Source organism: Trachurus trachurus (genome assembly GCF_905171665.1).
Source record: "Trachurus trachurus genome assembly, chromosome: 8".
Classification (NCBI taxonomy): Eukaryota; Metazoa; Chordata; class Actinopteri; order Carangiformes; family Carangidae; genus Trachurus; species Trachurus trachurus.
Genome location: NC_139905.1, coordinates 24405633 through 24422639, shown reverse-complemented (window position 1 = coordinate 24422639; position 17007 = coordinate 24405633). Strand labels below are relative to the sequence as shown.

General features: G+C 46.6%; 1 protein-coding gene across 1 annotated transcript; it reads right to left on the bottom strand.

The window, feature by feature from the left end:
• Window positions 1-6174: 6174 nt before the first annotated feature.
• On the bottom strand, window positions 6175-15396 carry nfil3-2 (nuclear factor, interleukin 3 regulated, member 2; the record flags this gene model as incomplete). Its single annotated transcript, XM_083977725.1, has 2 exons — window positions 15133-15396; window positions 6175-8535 (listed from the first exon to the last, which is right to left on the bottom strand). Exon 2 carries the CDS (start codon window positions 7981-7983, stop codon window positions 6175-6177), a length of 1809 nt encoding a protein of 602 aa, XP_083833851.1. The 5' UTR covers window positions 7984-8535; window positions 15133-15396.
• Window positions 15397-17007: the final 1611 nt, after the last annotated feature.

Below are 17007 nucleotides of genomic sequence, written 5' to 3'. Positions count from 1 at the left end.
CTCCCTGCAGTGTTTTCTCACTCCCCCTCCGTGCCCTCCGGGCCTCCATCATTATTCATTCTCCGTCTCTCCTCTGACTCCTCGGACGGTTTCCCTCTGGTTACTGCAGGATCAGAGTCACACACCTGTCTTTCTCTCCCTCTCCCTGTCTCTCCCCATGGACTATTTGCTCTGACACGCTAATATGAGCTGGCAGAACCTGGCATTGCAGATAAAATTTAAAAAAAAAAAGAAGAAAGAAAACCCCCGGCCCCGCTCGACTGCCGTGTGCCAGTCAGTTGCAGGTTCAGTGCTGCATTTGCATCCTGCTTTGTGAGGGGGAGGACTGGTGGTGGGGATCCTGCTGCACTGCAGGTGTAGGCGGAGAGAAGTAGTTGAGTAGTTGTCTTTTTTTTCCCTTCCCACCAGACATCAGGACGGGAGAGGAAATGGGTCACATGAATGTAGTGATTATAGTGGATCAGTGGTCGAGGACTAACTTAGTTGTTACATGAGTCATATTTGATTCCTTTGTTTGCTCCGGCCGCTCCCATTTCTTATCACACAGTCCGACACTCACTCACCTTTGGAAACCTTTTTTATTTTCACTTGCATTTTCCGACACATTGAAAACAATCGGTCAGCTTGTTGAGCAGCAGTAAATGTGCATGTGGTGCTCTCACATGACGTGCCTGTAATGCTTCTATCTCTTTGTAAGTCACACTTTAGAGATGATACAGTTGAGACAGCAGCAGACCAACAAGGTCTTTTGTGTGTGTGTGTGTGTGTGTGCGTGACCCAGAGAGTTTGATGAAGACAGTGGAGGGGGGGGGGGGGGGGCAGCTACGCAGGCTCAAAGCTAAATCGGGGCCAGGCCACTCCCTGTCCCAGCTCTATTCAGTCCACCAGCCGCTTTAGACCAGTTTTGACTGTGGCTTAACAACTGTTTGGAACATTTCATATCATCCGTCCACATCCAGGTCATTTCCACTGTTGCTCTTTGGAAAAACAAAGGTTTCTTTTACCATCACAGCTGATCTCAAAACCTAGACTGCTCTTTCTCTCCTCCCTCTCTCTATTATAGTATTAATACACCTCTAACCTCGTTTCTCACTGCTCTCTCTCTCTTCATATCTTCGCCTCTTTAATGCTGCTGCTCTGATCACAATGGCACTCCCAGTAACCTCTTCAACAACATGGGTGAGGTGTGTGCGCTGAGCCTCAAGCTATAAGGAGGTTATGTAAGCTGAAAATGTTTTTGATCTCTTTTTCATTTGCTTGCTTCGTTGGCTGGTATACTTAACCAGGCGTGCACAGCTCTTTTTATAGAAACCTTTATGTTATCTTCTGTTAATTTAATCAGTGGCCTGGCCAAGTTGAGCAGGACGCTGTAATAAGAACTTCCAGTGTCAGATGCCAAAGTGTCGGGAATCGAGCCTGCGTACGATACACAAGTAGGTTATGTCAACAGCGGCGCGCGGAAACTGTGCGCATCATCACTTCATACACTGCACACATGTTCTCTGTATGTTTGCATGTGCACATAGCGCACGTTTGTATGCACAGGTGTGTTTGCTTAGACACTGTAGAGTATTGTGTCCAGGTCGGCTGCCTGAGTCCTTATTTGATTGGTGCAGGTCACTATACTGTAACAACATTGGACGGAGCAGAGGGAGTTATGAGGTTACAGCCGTACTTCACTCCACAGTGTGCAGGCTGAGCTGCGTTACCTGAGTCTGACCTGGCTCCGCAGGCATCCTGGAACCTGCCCCAGAAATATGTAAGACGCGTCTCGTGTGTCATTTTGGAAACAAAGCAGATCTCTGCGGTCCAGGGGTCCCCCCTGCTCCCTGCTGCTCTGCTACCTCACAACCCCCCCCCCCCTCCCCACCCACCACCTCTTCTTGCTCCACTAACCCTTTTCCCTTTTCTGTGAAGGGGGACCAGGTAATACGAGAGCCCTGTTTCTGCTCTGTTTGCCAAGACTATCTCTGCTGCCAGAGACAAACAAGAGTGACACGGATGGAGCCATAACCTTCATCGATCCATCCATCAGCACTCTCTCTCTCTCTCTCTCTCTCTCTCTCTCTCTCTCTCTCTCTCTTTCTCTCTCTCGCTCTCCTTCTCTCCTTCGTTCTCTTTTACCTCTCCTCTCTTCCTGCGCACGCACACTGACCTACTTTCCCCCTGACCTGTTTATGCAAGCAGCAGCCGTTCAAGTCAAATCAGGAAAATAGGGGACGCAGCAAAATGCTGCTGGAGCTTTGCCATTCTCTGAAGGAGTGTCACCTTGGACTGATCCCATGGGTGTTAAGTAGAATGACTGTAGTGAGGAATTACATGTTTACTGAGCAACATCTTCCAAAAACCAAAATCCCATGGTGATAGCACTCTACCTTTTTATGCCTATTTATGTATGTTTGTGTGTGTGTGAGGGGGAATGTGCATTGGTATGTGTCTGTGTGCATGCATGTATTTGCTTGTGTGTGTGTGTGTGTGTGTGTGTGTGTGACTGGGAGCATTGTGAAGGGCATTGATGCGTCAGCCTCAAAGAGGTGCTTTGTTTGCAGGCTTAGATCAAGTTAGAGCAGTGGGTTAACTTCCCTCCCCTCCCGCACCCTCCACCCTCCACCGTCCCCCTTCACTGCTCCTCCCGTTGCCCTTTATGTTGTTATGAACATGACCCCATTTTGCTTCATAAGGAGGAGGCAGACCAAAGGGAAAAAAAACTGATTATTTAAGAGACACCGTGCGTGATTACAGGATAATTGACCATTTTCTAGGCACCGGTGGTTTAAATAAATCCAGTACAGTCCCACAATATAGAATTGCATCCTTTTGTTATGAAATGTATGGCTACTGTAATTTACCCTACCCTACCCCACCCCTATCCTATGGTACCATGTAGTCTGTGAGTGTGCACTTGGATGTCATAACACAGCAGCCTTTTCTTTGTCAATACAAAGAATGTGCTGGGACTCAGCCAGGAGGTTGGCAGGACAGTTGAGCTGGCAGCAGCAGTCAGGGGCTCAGACTGGCTCTGCCCCGGCTTTGTCCTGCACATCGCACAGCGCTGACTCCCTCAGTTCAGATATGTGCTGTTTAGCCCGGTCTACGCTGCTCCTCTGCTATAAATAATCTGGATTTTGGCGAGGCACACCTGTTCAAGGCGATCCTCTGGCTTTGTTGGCCAGTGGTCTCTCCGTTGAACGGAAACTGTGTTTGAGCAGAGATATTTTACAATCTCGAGTTCTTATTTTACATTTTCAGCCTAAGTCTTCTTCATGTTTGCTCAAGACCGTGGGAAGTGTGTCAAGGCTACAAACAGGTTCGAACATGTCTCAAATGCAGAGGCTGTGATAACGAGAGTCTACACCTCAGTGAGGGTCTGTGCCCAAAGTGAGAGAAATGTTCGATGACATTTTCATGCATAAAGCTCGTGTCTATTAGTAGAAGTAGGCCAGTGTTACATCAGACAAGCTTGCCAGTGAGTTTGCTGGCCCCGTCGGGCAAAGTGTGTCAGTGTGTCACTGCGGAGCCCCTCTCACTGCAGATTAGCCTCCGATGCCAAAGAGTTGCCCATGGGGAATGGAGAGCTCTATACAAAGCTATCTCTGCACAATGGAAACAGGGTGTGCCTGTCAAGCTTCACTCTCGTCTAAATGTCCAAGTTAGTGAGAAAAGTCAGAAAGGTCTGAAAAACAGACGACCTTGTAGAAAACTGTGGCGTGTTTATATTGCAAGGCGTACAGTATAACAAAAGACAGACTAAACTAAGAATGTTTTTAATTCTGTATTTTAACGACTAATTTGTCATGCTCGGTTGTTGATGGTGATTCACCCTCGTATGTCAATCAATGAGTAATGTATTACCTAACTGGGCTCTGGAACAGGGTTTATAGATCACCACCACAGTGGATGGTGAGTCAGGCTGGCAGCTTGTGCGTGCTGCCTACGGGCTGATTGCTGTGTTGACAGCCAGCGCTGCTTAAAACCGAGGAGTCTTAAGACAGATTGAAATGGCTGCTCAGTTCAATGTCAAGTGTGTGCCTGCGTGCAATAATAATCATCAGTGTAAAACCACACAAACACTCGTGTAAGAACAGAGAGAAACAGGTTATTTTCATGATATGTTGATAGGCCAACATTCTTTTAATTGTTTTTTCGATCTTGAAATGCTCCCATCTTCCACAATGAACATTAGTGTCTTTACATACATATTCATGTCAAAAGGAAGCGATGGTAATGACCAACCAGACCAACCACCATCTCTAAACACCACTCTATCTTTGACTGTTTCATTTTTTTCATCCTCTTGTCTTTTTCATAAAACCATCAGCAAAACCACAAACATTACTGATTAATACACACTGAAAAAAGGGGGGAGGGGGGAGGAGGAATGAGGCAAATACATGTCATCACAGTCAATAGGAGAAAAAGACACAGTATAGAGAAAAACAGAACAACACCTCGACAAAAAAGAGGATATAAAACCAATGAAATAAACATTACAGTGTTGTTCAGGGGTGAGGGGGACTTTACATTTATACACAAGCACCAAAAAGCCAAACATGGTACATAGACTTTTAAAACTAGAATCCAGTGAAGGCAATTCATCACTGCCCAGTAGCAGAACTACCATGAGACAGGGATGAATAACCCCTGAAATGAATAATGGAGGCACATGGGAAACAAGGGGAGTCTTTCATTAATTTAAGGTCACATTTTTTAAACAGTTGTTCTAATTGGAGGGTTAGATAAGTTTGGCATTGCTTAGCTTTTATTTCACAATAACTCAATTATCTGGAATCCAGTATGGACCTCAAGGGCCATGATTAGTCACACTACAAAACCTTCTTGTTCAATGAGCATCTGTGGAGGTCTTCCTAGGAAACCTGTGCGCTGCACGAATGTGACCTTGTTCCTCTAGCCGCCACCCCCCAAGCATCCCATGCATACATCAACAGTTGAAACTCAAGGCTGCAGTATGTATCTAAAAAGGTCTGTACACATTCTCCGTCTATGTTCCTGTGGGCTTTTCTACAGTGATGGGCGTGTGGAGAAGAGGGAAATAAATACATTGGGCCAGTAAAATGGTAACGACAACAAGATATGGTTGATAAAGCTCAAATAAACTAAAGGCTTAAAGCCTGCAGCTGGTGAATTCCACCGAATATTTAAAGGCTGGTTAAAGGTTAAGAAAATCCAAACATTTTAATGAGGCCCTCGCCTCAGGAAACAACATGTTCTCCATTCAGTGCTGTTGGCTCTCCAAACTGGACGGCCATTTCTGTGTAAACAGGGCATTAACAAATGATTAATGCTAAAGCTTGACAATCAAAAGAGAGGCATTTTAATTTGAATGGGTCCTGTAGCAACAGAAGACAATGTGGCTATACAGTGATTGTGATTCATATTAGGATGGTCACTTTCAAAATCCTCTTTAACCGTTGCAGGTTCATCGCATTTTTGTTGAATTTGTATTCAAATTTTCTTTGTAAAATATATATTTATAATAGATACATATATTCATATATCACAGTAATATACAAACCAAGTGCTTAAAAAATAAAGGTGATGACGATCTTTTGTGTAATAATGGAGATGGTTGGGGGGAGTATGGGTCGGTAGAGGTAGGGTCTGGGAAGAGGTATGGAACTTGATATTTGTAGTGTTGGTGCTGTTGGTGCTTCTTTGGTCGAGGGAATGTCCCCAGAGTATGTTTGCATTTGACTTTAGTTAAGGCAGATAAGCCATACATGTGTATGTTCATTTACAGTCAGATATGTACCAAATTCATAGTACTGATAAAGCTCGGAACGTTTTGTTTTTCCCCACATTCTTTTGTTGTTATGTGATCATAATGTGCTTTTTGTTGTATGTTGTTGGATGACAAAAGTAGAAAAGCAGGCAGTTCCATTCCTCCTCTCATCGCATAAACAAAAGTGCTTTGTAAGTATGGAGAGGATGTAAGAAATGACAAATCTGTACAATATATACAAATATAATACAGCCCTACAACATGTCCAGCCTTTTTGGTGACGTCGGTGGTAGGGGGAGTACAAAAGCCCAGATATCTGTCCCAAGGGCTGAAGGAGGGGATTTGATTATAGGGCAAAGGCATGATGGCAGGGTAATTCTTAGAGGAGAAATTGTCTTCCTTAAGTTGTGACAAGTCCTAAAAGTCAATGTCACTCAATCTCGCCTCTTGTTTCGCCGCCCACCCATCTCCTTTTTCCCGCTCTCCTGCATATAGACCGCGACCGGGCTCTCCGGCTTAATGTTCGCTGGTGACGAGGAGAGGGAAAAGTAGGGATGCTGCGACAGGGGAGGCGGCGTGGCGGAGGGAGGCGTGGTCGGGGACTCCTGGCCGGAACAGTTGCCGCTCCCGGTGCTCATGGCCCTGTGTTTGAGCCGGAGTTTGTGGGGCAACGCCGTGCCCTTCAGCTCCCCCTGGGGGTCCCGGCCCTGGGCCTGAGAGCAGCCCTGGGAGGACGGCAAAGGTGAGGCAGGCTGGTGGAGGCTGTGATGATGTTGGCTATGGTAGCTGCCCATGTCCGAGCAGGACGAGGAGGGGGACTCGTCGTCATCTGTGGAGGCGTCTTTGTCGGAGCTGCGGGGATCTCCATCACTGGATGACGTGTCCTTGCTAGAGGAGCTCGATTGGCCTCGGTAGTAGGCCTCGCTCCTGGGCTCACCCTCATAGGTAAGGACAGGCGGCTCCTCATCTTGGGCACTGAGGTATGAATGATGAGGCTGCTGGAGGTGGTGGTACAGGTGGGAGTGGTTGACCCCCTCCACTTGCGAGTCACTCTCCTGCTGGTGCTGCTGCTCCTGCTGCTGGGGGAGTGGGCAAACTCTGTACACCGGCCTCTCTCCAACCTCACTGCGGCTGCCTGAGAGCTCATACGAAGGGGAGTCTAACGTCTTCCTCTCCAAATGTTCCGTCACCTCGCACAGTGTCTTTGAGGAACTCTCCGTTACGGACTGGGGCAACTGACCGCCGCTACCGCTCTGCTTTTGTGTCACCTGCATGTCGACGTCCTGCGGCCTGGTCAGGGCGTCCACAGGGTAGGAGGCACTGCTGGAGCCGTACAGAATGACACTTCTCTGGGCAGCAGGTGGGTGAGGGGCAGGCTGGCTGACAGTGTTGATAGTGGTAACAGGCTCCTGATGGGGTGGTTGTGGGTGGTGAAGGTGCTGCTGCTGCTGTTGGCTGTGATACGCAGCTTCCAGCTCCTGAGAATGCTGCTGGATCTGGTGGTGAGTGGGCACAGACGCCAGACCACGGTGGATGTTGAACATGATCTGGGTGGTGGTGCCGTTGACAATGTCCATCTCAAGCCTGTCCCCTTCCTGTTTGATCTCAAAGGGCATCGGATCGGGACTGTCCCTGGAGGAGCTGTCGGACATGTCTGAGAGGGAACCACGCGGAGAGTATTTGACCAGCTGCCTGTGGCTCTCGCTGCGGCCCTCGGTCTCCGAGGAGTCAGAGTTCATCATCACCTGAGAACTGCTAGAGTAACCGCTGGAGTAGTACTGAGCAGCAGAGGATGAGGACGAAGACGAGCCTCCATTTCCTGCGTTGCTGCCCCCACCAATCTGCTGGCTCTTTTCAATATATGAAGCAGTGCTTATGAGGCCAAAGCGCAGCTTCAGCTGGAGCAGCTCAGTCTTAAGCCTCACATTCTCATCATTCAGCGCAATGACACGGTTCTCCAAAACCATATCATTGAGACGTCGCTTCTCCCGGGAGCGCTTGGCAGCCTCGTTGTTCTTGCGCCGTTTCTCCCAGTAGGAGGCATCCTTCTTCTCATCAGAGATGAACTCGCGCTTCCGCCTGCAGGTCATGTTGGATTTAGGTTTGATGTGCCGCCCTATACGAGATGGTGTTCCTTGAATAGGGCTTAGAGGCTCCTCATAACCACTGAAGGTCTCAAGGCAGTTGTGGTTGTTCCCTGAATTCTTGTTTAATGTTTTAAGAGCTGAAGTCAGATTTTCCATTCTTGTCTTGCCGCAGCCAGTTTGAAATGTTGCTTGGGTGACTGAAGAGAAAAAAAGAGTAGAGGTCAAGGGGAGGAGGGGTGTGATGAAACACCTTGAACGTTTTCCAGACGTCTCTTTTATTGCAGGTTCAGTTCAGTTCTGACGGGAGGGGAGTCAAGTGTCCAAATTACTCAAAAAGATGAAGAACAACTGGAGTTCAACACTTGCAACCCTCATTTATCCACTTGAAGGGGTTTTTAGTTCAGTGTCCAAACTCTTCAAAGCGCCAAAGACCCTAAGTGGATTAGATCAGTCTTGGAAAAAGCACAAAATTCCTTAAAGTTGAGTGAATGAGGCTAATTTCTTCTTTCTCCTCCTGCTGTTGGTGGTTTAGAGGTGTAGAACTGGAGTGGCACACTGAACTGAGCTGGCAGCGAAGCGTCCTAGATCTCCACACAAACAGCGGGATGTAGGTCGACCCGTCTACCTCAGCGTGTCAGTCTCTCGGGGAGCCTCGCTCTCGTTCTCCCTCCCTTTGCCTGTCTGTGCAGCTGACTGCAAGATGAAAGGCTGCAGAGATAAAAACAGAAAAATAAGAATACGTTAATTCATGTGGGCTGTGTGTGCACAATTATGCATTTTCATACCAATTTCTTCAATTCATTAATTTGTTTCTTTTAACAAATTTTCTCCTAATGCTGTTTTCTTTTTAAAACGGATGGCGATTAAAAAACGCATGTCTACATCCGCAGAGCTTTTCCTCCGCTGTTTTTGCATGTCTGGCTTTTACGGACTGCGTTGCTCCTGGCAACCAATGACCTCACTGTCTGACCTTTTGACTCTGCTATTGATCTGCTCTGTCTGCAGCCTATGACCCCTGACCTCTACCATGGCATGTTGATGTTGACTTTTTGTGATGTAATGCGGGCAATGGGTTCATTGCAAGGCTGATGATCCTTTTTCATTTTGTCACCCGGTGCCTAAATAGGCGACGGTGTTATGTTTTAAACACAGACACATATCTGAGCTCACAGTTTTGGAGGCAGCTGATAGAAAAATAAGACTGGTAACTGGAGCTGACATAAATGGCAATTGAGACAAGTTCGCACATTGGATAAAAATTCTAACACCACAGAAATGACATTAGCCTGATACATGCTGAGAGTAGCACCTTTGGTTTGCCTGATTAGTATTTGGCTCAGACAGAGCAAAGGGGTGAGTCAGATGTAACACTGATGGGGTTCCCTGATTGCTTTTTAGAGCATTTCACAGAAAAAAAGCCTCCATTAGGGACAGCCCGGCGCCTCCCCGCTGAGAAACCCCATCCACAAACACGGCTTCAACAGTGCTACCCCCATGCGTTCATCCGTCGAGGAATGTGGCAGCATTCTTCGCCAAAATAACTCAATGCCAAATCAATGATGCAGAGTGAGCAGATAAGGCAGACAAAGGCTGCAGCCAGCGCCGGGTCAAGGATAAAGAGGCTGAGAGCACAGCCAGAGATTTGGAGGTGTGCTGGCAGCTCGGAGGCGGGGCATTGATAAATATAGGTCAAGGGCCCCTGGAAAGAGAGGAGGCAGGAGGCGGGACGCGGGGCCGGAATAACACGACCTGATAACATTTTGAGTAAAACACAAGGGTGGTCGGACGGTCTCATAACTATGGAGATTGGCGGCTCGGAGCTGAAAGGCGGCAGCGGGGAGCGCTGTATAATGAGCTGAACAGGTGTGCCCCCAGACAAGATGTTTGCAGTTATTAGAGCAGAACAACAATGACTCAAACAGAAAAGCCTCTAAATGCTTTGTTGTTAGTCATGAAAGCATGGCGGCTCCAGGGACAGCAGTGTCAGACCGTCAACTGCTGGTTGCAAGAAGTACCCACAAACTAATGACATTCCCATCAGCCTCAGTTATAGGTAGGCATTACAGATGGTAGGCTTTACAACTGCTAAACATCAGCATGTTAGTATGGACGGTACTATAACATATACAGTAGAGCCTCATAGAGCATCTACCATGGCTTTAGGCTCTTACTGTTATTTAATGTAGAAATGATTAAAAGGCTGACATGAGTATGTGATACTATGACGACCAGATGTCTTTATTTTAAATCTTACTTGCTTCTTGTTAATACCATTATAGACTCCCCCTGGGAAGCTATGTAGGTCATGTGAAGCTATTCTGCTTCTCAGTGTGTTAAAAACACACACACACAACAACGAACAAATGACCCTTTCTCCACTTTGATTACCATGAATTTACACATGATTGAACTATTTAAGGTCAACTTTACTGTGACAGTATCCCTCGCACTTATGGACTAGTGATGTCTGTTCATTTAGATGTGGGGTAATGAAGCAACAGATGATCCCGTCCATTAAAGCAGTGCCATTAAATGTGTGTTACTCAACATCTGCACTCCAAGGTTAAACTGCATAAGAGGTATTACACTGTCTGAATCTGTAATCTCATAATCTGGAAAGGTGTTTACACTGGTTCAACTCTGCTCTTCCCAATGATCTGACACCATTATGTAACTACAGACGTATCCTCACAATGAATAGGGAGTTCTGCCCAGATTCTGGGAGGAGAGGGGCTTTTCTTTTTGCTCTACAATATAGACAAAGGCAGGTTTTTAATTTCTTTTACTTTCCCTCAAAAAACTCCAATCTGATCTAAGAATCTAGATTACACCACCACCATTATTGTTTTCAAAATAAAGACGGTACTGTCTAGGTTTATTCCCCCCAGTTTTGCTGAATGGTTTAAGGTTATCCCCGTGAGCCTTTGACATGTGGCTGCTGGGCACGAGAGGGAAAGAATGAAGGGGAGAGACTTTTTTCTCAGCGTGGCCCACTGACCCAGAAACCGGGGACCGACTGCGCTCTGTAAACACAAGTCTAGCTGCTTCCACTGTACGGCTAGCTGGAATATAGGTCAGCCGAGCTGTGAAGAGGTGAAGCAGCAAGAGAAAAGGGAGGGATGTATCAGGGAGGGGGGGGGGGGTAGAGACAAAAAAGATGTGAGGACTAAAAAGAAGAAGGAGGCGTGGAAAATTAGAGCACTGTCTAAATATAGATGGAGGTGAGAGGAAGTGGAGCGGAGACAAAGAAATAGAGGGAATCAATGAGGGAGAGTTAAAACAAAGACAGGGATGAGATGAGATTATAGTGTAGCTGGGAATGGGAGGGGGGGTGGCATGTGGCAAGTGCGACAGTGTTGGTGTTGCATCAATGGGAGGAATGTGTCACCCATAGCAACAAAAAAAAGGGTGAAACAGAAGGGGCAGCCAGTCATATCGGACTTTCCCTCTCTGCCTTGCTCTGAACCAGTGGCTTCACACGGCCAAAGGCAGGTGGCGAGAAAGCGGCGTTCTGTAACAAAAGCAGGGTGATTGACGTCACAGAGTGCGCATGTCGCATATCTCTCCTACAGCCAGGATGAGCCAGACACATGAATGAACTCTTGTGTTTAATTAACTCACACCCTTTTTTTTTTTTTTTTTGCTGTGCGTTTGTCTGTCTTCTCCCTCAGCTGCACCCTCTCAGTGTTCAACCACGTGAACGAATGGAGGCTCAGGCTGTAATCCATTTCATTCACCCTCTTTGTCATCAAAAAGTACAATAGATTAACATTTCCCCAGATGCTTAAAACCACAACAACAGAGACGCGCTAAATCAATCACCGCTGACAAATACAGCCGTTACATTCGAGTTTAACTTTCCGTCTCAAATATACAAATAGGTCTCAGGAAATCCAGCCCAACGTGCAGTGTGTTGCAGCTCTCCTCTGCACACACACACACACACACGTTCCCCTGACCTCGATTACTCTTTGCAATTTATCTTATATTCTTCACGTGTCATCGCCAGGTCTCTGTGGCACTTGTGGAATGATAGCAACGTAAAAGAATCCCAGTTGCACTCGCTCACACAACCACAGGGCCCACACCGCAGGAGGCTAAATGTGGCAATGAGCTTTGGAAACAGTGGACTGAGTTCAAACCCCTGCACGTGTTCCTGCGGAGCGTTTCAGGAAATGGGAGCAGGTCTAAAATAAAAGGAGAGGGGGCACATGTTTCAGTGAAGAAGGCAATGATGAAACTGTTGCCCCCCCACTCCACTACCCCCTTCCTGGGAAGAATGTAATATATGGCACGTGGTGCAGGACTAGGGAGTGGGGGGGTCATGGGTGGGGTCTGCTTGAAATTCCAAGTCTAGGGACTGACTTTATCTTCCCAAGGAAAAAAGAGGTAAAGGGGGTGGGGGCCTGAAGAGTCAGGCAGCGTGCCAGCAAGGCGGAGTCCTAACCGAGCTAGATCCTTGTTCCACGAACACACAGTCATATCGCCCCTCTCTCTGGAAAAGGGAAAAAAAGCAGAGTGACTCAGTCCATGTGTTGCACCAGTCACATGTGCTCCCTTGGCCTACTAAATGCTGTAATTCGCCTCTGTGCTGGCTCCAAACCACAGCGCAATAACAAAGCACGGCCCTCATCTTTTATCATCTTACATGTGCCAGGAAACCCCAAGAAAGTCAAGAGGCCACAAAGTGGGACAGGATGGAAACAGCTCCACGCTTCTGACCATGAACTCCCCTCCCAGGTTTTTATTTAGTAAAGCTAGACCCAGACCGGGCTTCAATCAGACCCAAATAACCACAAAGCTGTTGCCTCAGCAGTTCAGAGAAGGGATGCAATATACTTGAAAATGCTTAGATGTTTTTTTTCTCCCCTGCTTCTGAATAAAATGTGTAACTTTAGAGAGGTGCTATTTATTTAAATCGAGCTGGTGTCTAACCTATCTCCTCCTCCTTCTTCTGCATGCATGTCTCGTTTCTTTGTTATGGCGGGGCGAGGATTTATTTTGGTGGGGTTTTTGATTCTGCCTTTCTAGTCAGCGGCGGTTGTGCGCCTCATCCCCCCCTCCCTCCCACAGGGTTAATGTGACCTACATTCAACTGGCATAGAGACCCAGTGTGCGCGCCAACCAATTGGCAGCGGCCGCTCCGCAGTAAGGCGCAGCGCTGCATAGCCACAGACTATGGGTTTCCGCCGATTGCATAATCTGCCCCATTCTTTAATCCATTTTAATTATTTAATTCATTTATTATGCAACCTTCATAACCTCTACGGTGACTCCTATACACGGCAGGCGGTATACAAATTCGCCATGCACAATCTGCCATGCGTAAAATGCTGGCAGTCACGCTCCACTGAGGACAGGCAGTCCTGCCACTTTTACAACACTATTCTGTTACAGTGAGTATACATATAATCAGCAAAATCTAGAAAATCACTTTCTCGCCCTGCCTTCATGTGTGAGTACAAACTGTTATTGAATGTGCTGCCTTCACGCATGCCATTACTGAGCCGCAAGAGGTGGAGGGGGGGCGACCATGCCCACGTGCAGTGTATAGCCTACATCACAAAGCCGGTGTTCAAATAAAGCCAGAAGGAGTTTTCGTATTTCAAAATGAAATGTAAAAATTAGCAGCTAAGTCCTAAAGTTGCCTTGCGTCTTTGACACATATATAAGTTGTGAGCACCACTGGACCGGTGCTGGACTGCAGCCATGCAGCCGCTCAAGTTCAATTAAAGGCCAGAATGTAGGCTATTGTTTGATTCCGCCCTCGGATAGGTTGAACACAAGGTGAAAAAACAAACAAACAATAACTTAAAATTCACAAAGCAACACATTGTGAGTAATATGTTACCCCACATGCCTCCTTTGTTGCACTGTCTGACAAATCGGCTTCATGCATATTTAATCAGACCCTCAGTCATCCAAGGCGACTGTATGAATCCATCTGTAGCCTACTACAAGATTTACCCAGTGTGTCAGAAATTAGACGCATCCCAGCAAACAATCAACACGTTTCATCTGCTGTGTCTGCAGAACGTACTGTAGCTACACTTGTACATTGTAGCAGGTCCCGAGAATCTACGGCTACACATCTGACCCACATTTTATCCAGATGTTCTGATCCACACCTCACCTCGCAGCGGCTGCCCCTCAGCAGCAGAGTCCGTGAACTTCACCATGCTCCATCCTTTCTAATTCTGGCACCCCGCGGTCCGAGCTGAGGTTGTAAACAATAGGGAAACGAGTAAAAGCTGGCGGTCCACATGTATCCAAGGACGGGAGAGTCATGCCTCGATCATGCCTGTCGCTGCGCTACCGTTTGTGTTGTGCTCCTTCAGACTGCTCGTCTACTAAAGGGTTAACCCGGAGGGCTGCACAGCCGCGTTAACCTTTACAAAGAGCAGCTACACGTGACACGGAGAAGTGTGTCCTCGGAGTTTGCATAGGATTTTTCCAGTTGTCTGCATGGTCTAGCCTACTAACCTAAAAGAAGCCGCGTATAAATAAGTTGCTGTTCACAGTCTCAGCAAGGCACACACATATAAACCAGAACTTTTGGCTACTAAATAACAGGATAATAATGATGATGATAATAGTAGTGGTAGTAGTAGTAATAATAATAATAATTTAAATATTTTTTTTTAAATTATAATAACTATTGGTGCTGTTATTATGTTGTTACTGCTTCTAATAATAAAAAAAACATTCACACTTTGACTCTTAATTTCCGTCTGGGTTCAATAACAAGCATCATTGTCATGTGCATTACGAAAGCAGGTGTATTACTAAACCGACATTGGGATAAACGGGCCCCTAAAAGAACCATAACAATGCCTGGGGCTTTCACCATAACACCACAGCGCGGATCTGTTGACCCAGCCTCATTACAACCATGGCACCTCTCCAAAAAATATCCACATTTCGCCTCCCTGTGTTTCCACTTTTTTTTTCCCCTGAAGGAATCCCATAACCTCTGGCTAGCACCCCCCCCCCCCCCACACACCCACCCTAAACCCCACACGTACACTCAGAGAGCCCCCTCTTTGCTCCACCAGTCCATAGTGAGGGTGAAAACAGACTCGCCATGACATTGAGAAAACGCACGCAGGCACCAAAACAAACACTCATGGAGTGAGAGCGGAGAGCAACTCCTCCACACGGTGCTCTAATATTATGTAGTTATTAAAAAAAAAAAAAAAAAGCCGGCATTTTGCATTCACCATTAGGCGTGACTGTGATGTAAGGCTGCATTTAATTTTGATAATAATGATGATGATGATGATGATGATGATGAGACAAACTCACCGTTTTGTTTAAAAATGACAATCCACAGAGGATCCTGGTAGCTCTGCTCCTGTCCAACAATCCGCTTTGCGCATCGGTCGCAGGTCTGATGCTCTCGCTCACTCAAACACACAAACACCGACCGTCACTTTCAAAACACCAGCTCTCCGATTAGTGCAGGTAAATGCGCGAGTGTGAACACAGTGCCGCTTGTTTTCAGTGCGCTCCTCATGTTATGTTTGTCCCAATCTCTCTCTCTCTCTCTCTCTCTCTCTCTCTCTATTTCCTCCTTCCTCTCAGAGTCTCTAAATGTATGTTAGTAGGTCAGTTGTTGCATAACAGGACGCTTTGGGTGCCTAGTCACGTTTTTTGTTTCTCTCTTGGCTCTGCCCCCTCCCTCTCTCCTCGCCTTCAAATCCTGTTGCAGGAGAGGAGACGCAGGGTGAGCGGAGGGGAGGAGAAAGGCCTGACAGGGGAGGGACTAGGCTCCATGCCAGACACAGTCAGTTGGAGGCCAGTGATACCCATAATAAGGTTAATATATTCCCCCCCCCCAAAAAAAAACTTTATGACAAGAAAACACGTGGGAGCAAAGCCACACTACAGCAGGTGATTAGTGGAAACAAGTTCACATTCATTATATAGGTTATGTCGCTTAGCATGAGGACTTGAAACGGGGGCAAAGTTGTTAGTCTAGATCTGTCCAAAAGATAATAGACTCCATATACTGTGCTGTATAATATCTGATATATAACACTTTCTTATAGTCTTATCAACCATACATGCCACATTTACCCAACCACAGCTGCCTCAAATATGTAAAAATAACCTGTAACTCTACAGCAGCTGGAGTTAAAAGTGCAGTATGTCACATTGAGGTAATGCAGGAGAAATACAAAGTAACATAGAAATACTGTACCTCCAAACTGTAGTGAATGTACTTTGTTATTTTACTGCATTTGTAAACACATTCTACAGTACCTGTTTGATATAAAAATAGAAGGAGCAGCTACACCTAAAACAATACTTATATCACTGCTCCACCACATTCAGGTCACACCGCCTGTAGAGCTGTGAGTGTGTCAACGCCCAGTGTAAGTATTCATCTACATATGTGTGTATGAGTGGAAGGGTTTATTCTGCCCTGCTCGTGGCTCATACCCATGTCACTGCTGGACTAACATAGTGTTTCTGTTTAACCAGCACAGGAAAGGACTTGTATGAAGTCATTGTGTTCACAGCTCAGACCTAATATTGTGACACAGACACTTGGTTGAATAGATATGGAAGCCTGGCCTGGCACTCACAGTAACTGCTATTGTGCTGTCGCAAAAAAAGCCAAAGCTACTTCTGTTGCATTGTCGAACAAGCTTGTCAAACTGGACTGAAGGCAAGCGTATTGTGTAACCGAGGTGCATGTTTTTGATTCATCGTGATCACAAGCAGGAATGTGCGTCAGTCATGCTGGCAGCCACAAAGCGTGGAGGAGATTCAGATGAAGATCAGGGGAGTTAAACTGTTTGGTTAATGGCACTCCTCTGATTTGAACGCCGTCCTCTGGGTGGTTGAAGAGCAGGCTTTTGAATCTTTCAAAGTGTTATTATCCGTCAGGCTGGCACGGAGGGGAGCGTGTCACAGAGAGACTCGCCCTAGGAGGGGTGTAACAGATGTATTTAGATCAGACCTATCTGCTTGGTGATTATCTCAAAAACACTTTCAGGTAGCTCCAATTTAGTTGCAGTGAGGTAAGCACCAAGCAGTACACAATCGACACGGCAGTTGGCACGGAGACAATGGAAATGTAGTTTGGACAGTCAGTGAAGCAACTCCACGTGTCAGATAGCCATCTCCCTGCATCCTGCTCCAGGCACAGCAGTGGTTAAGGTCTGCTCAGTG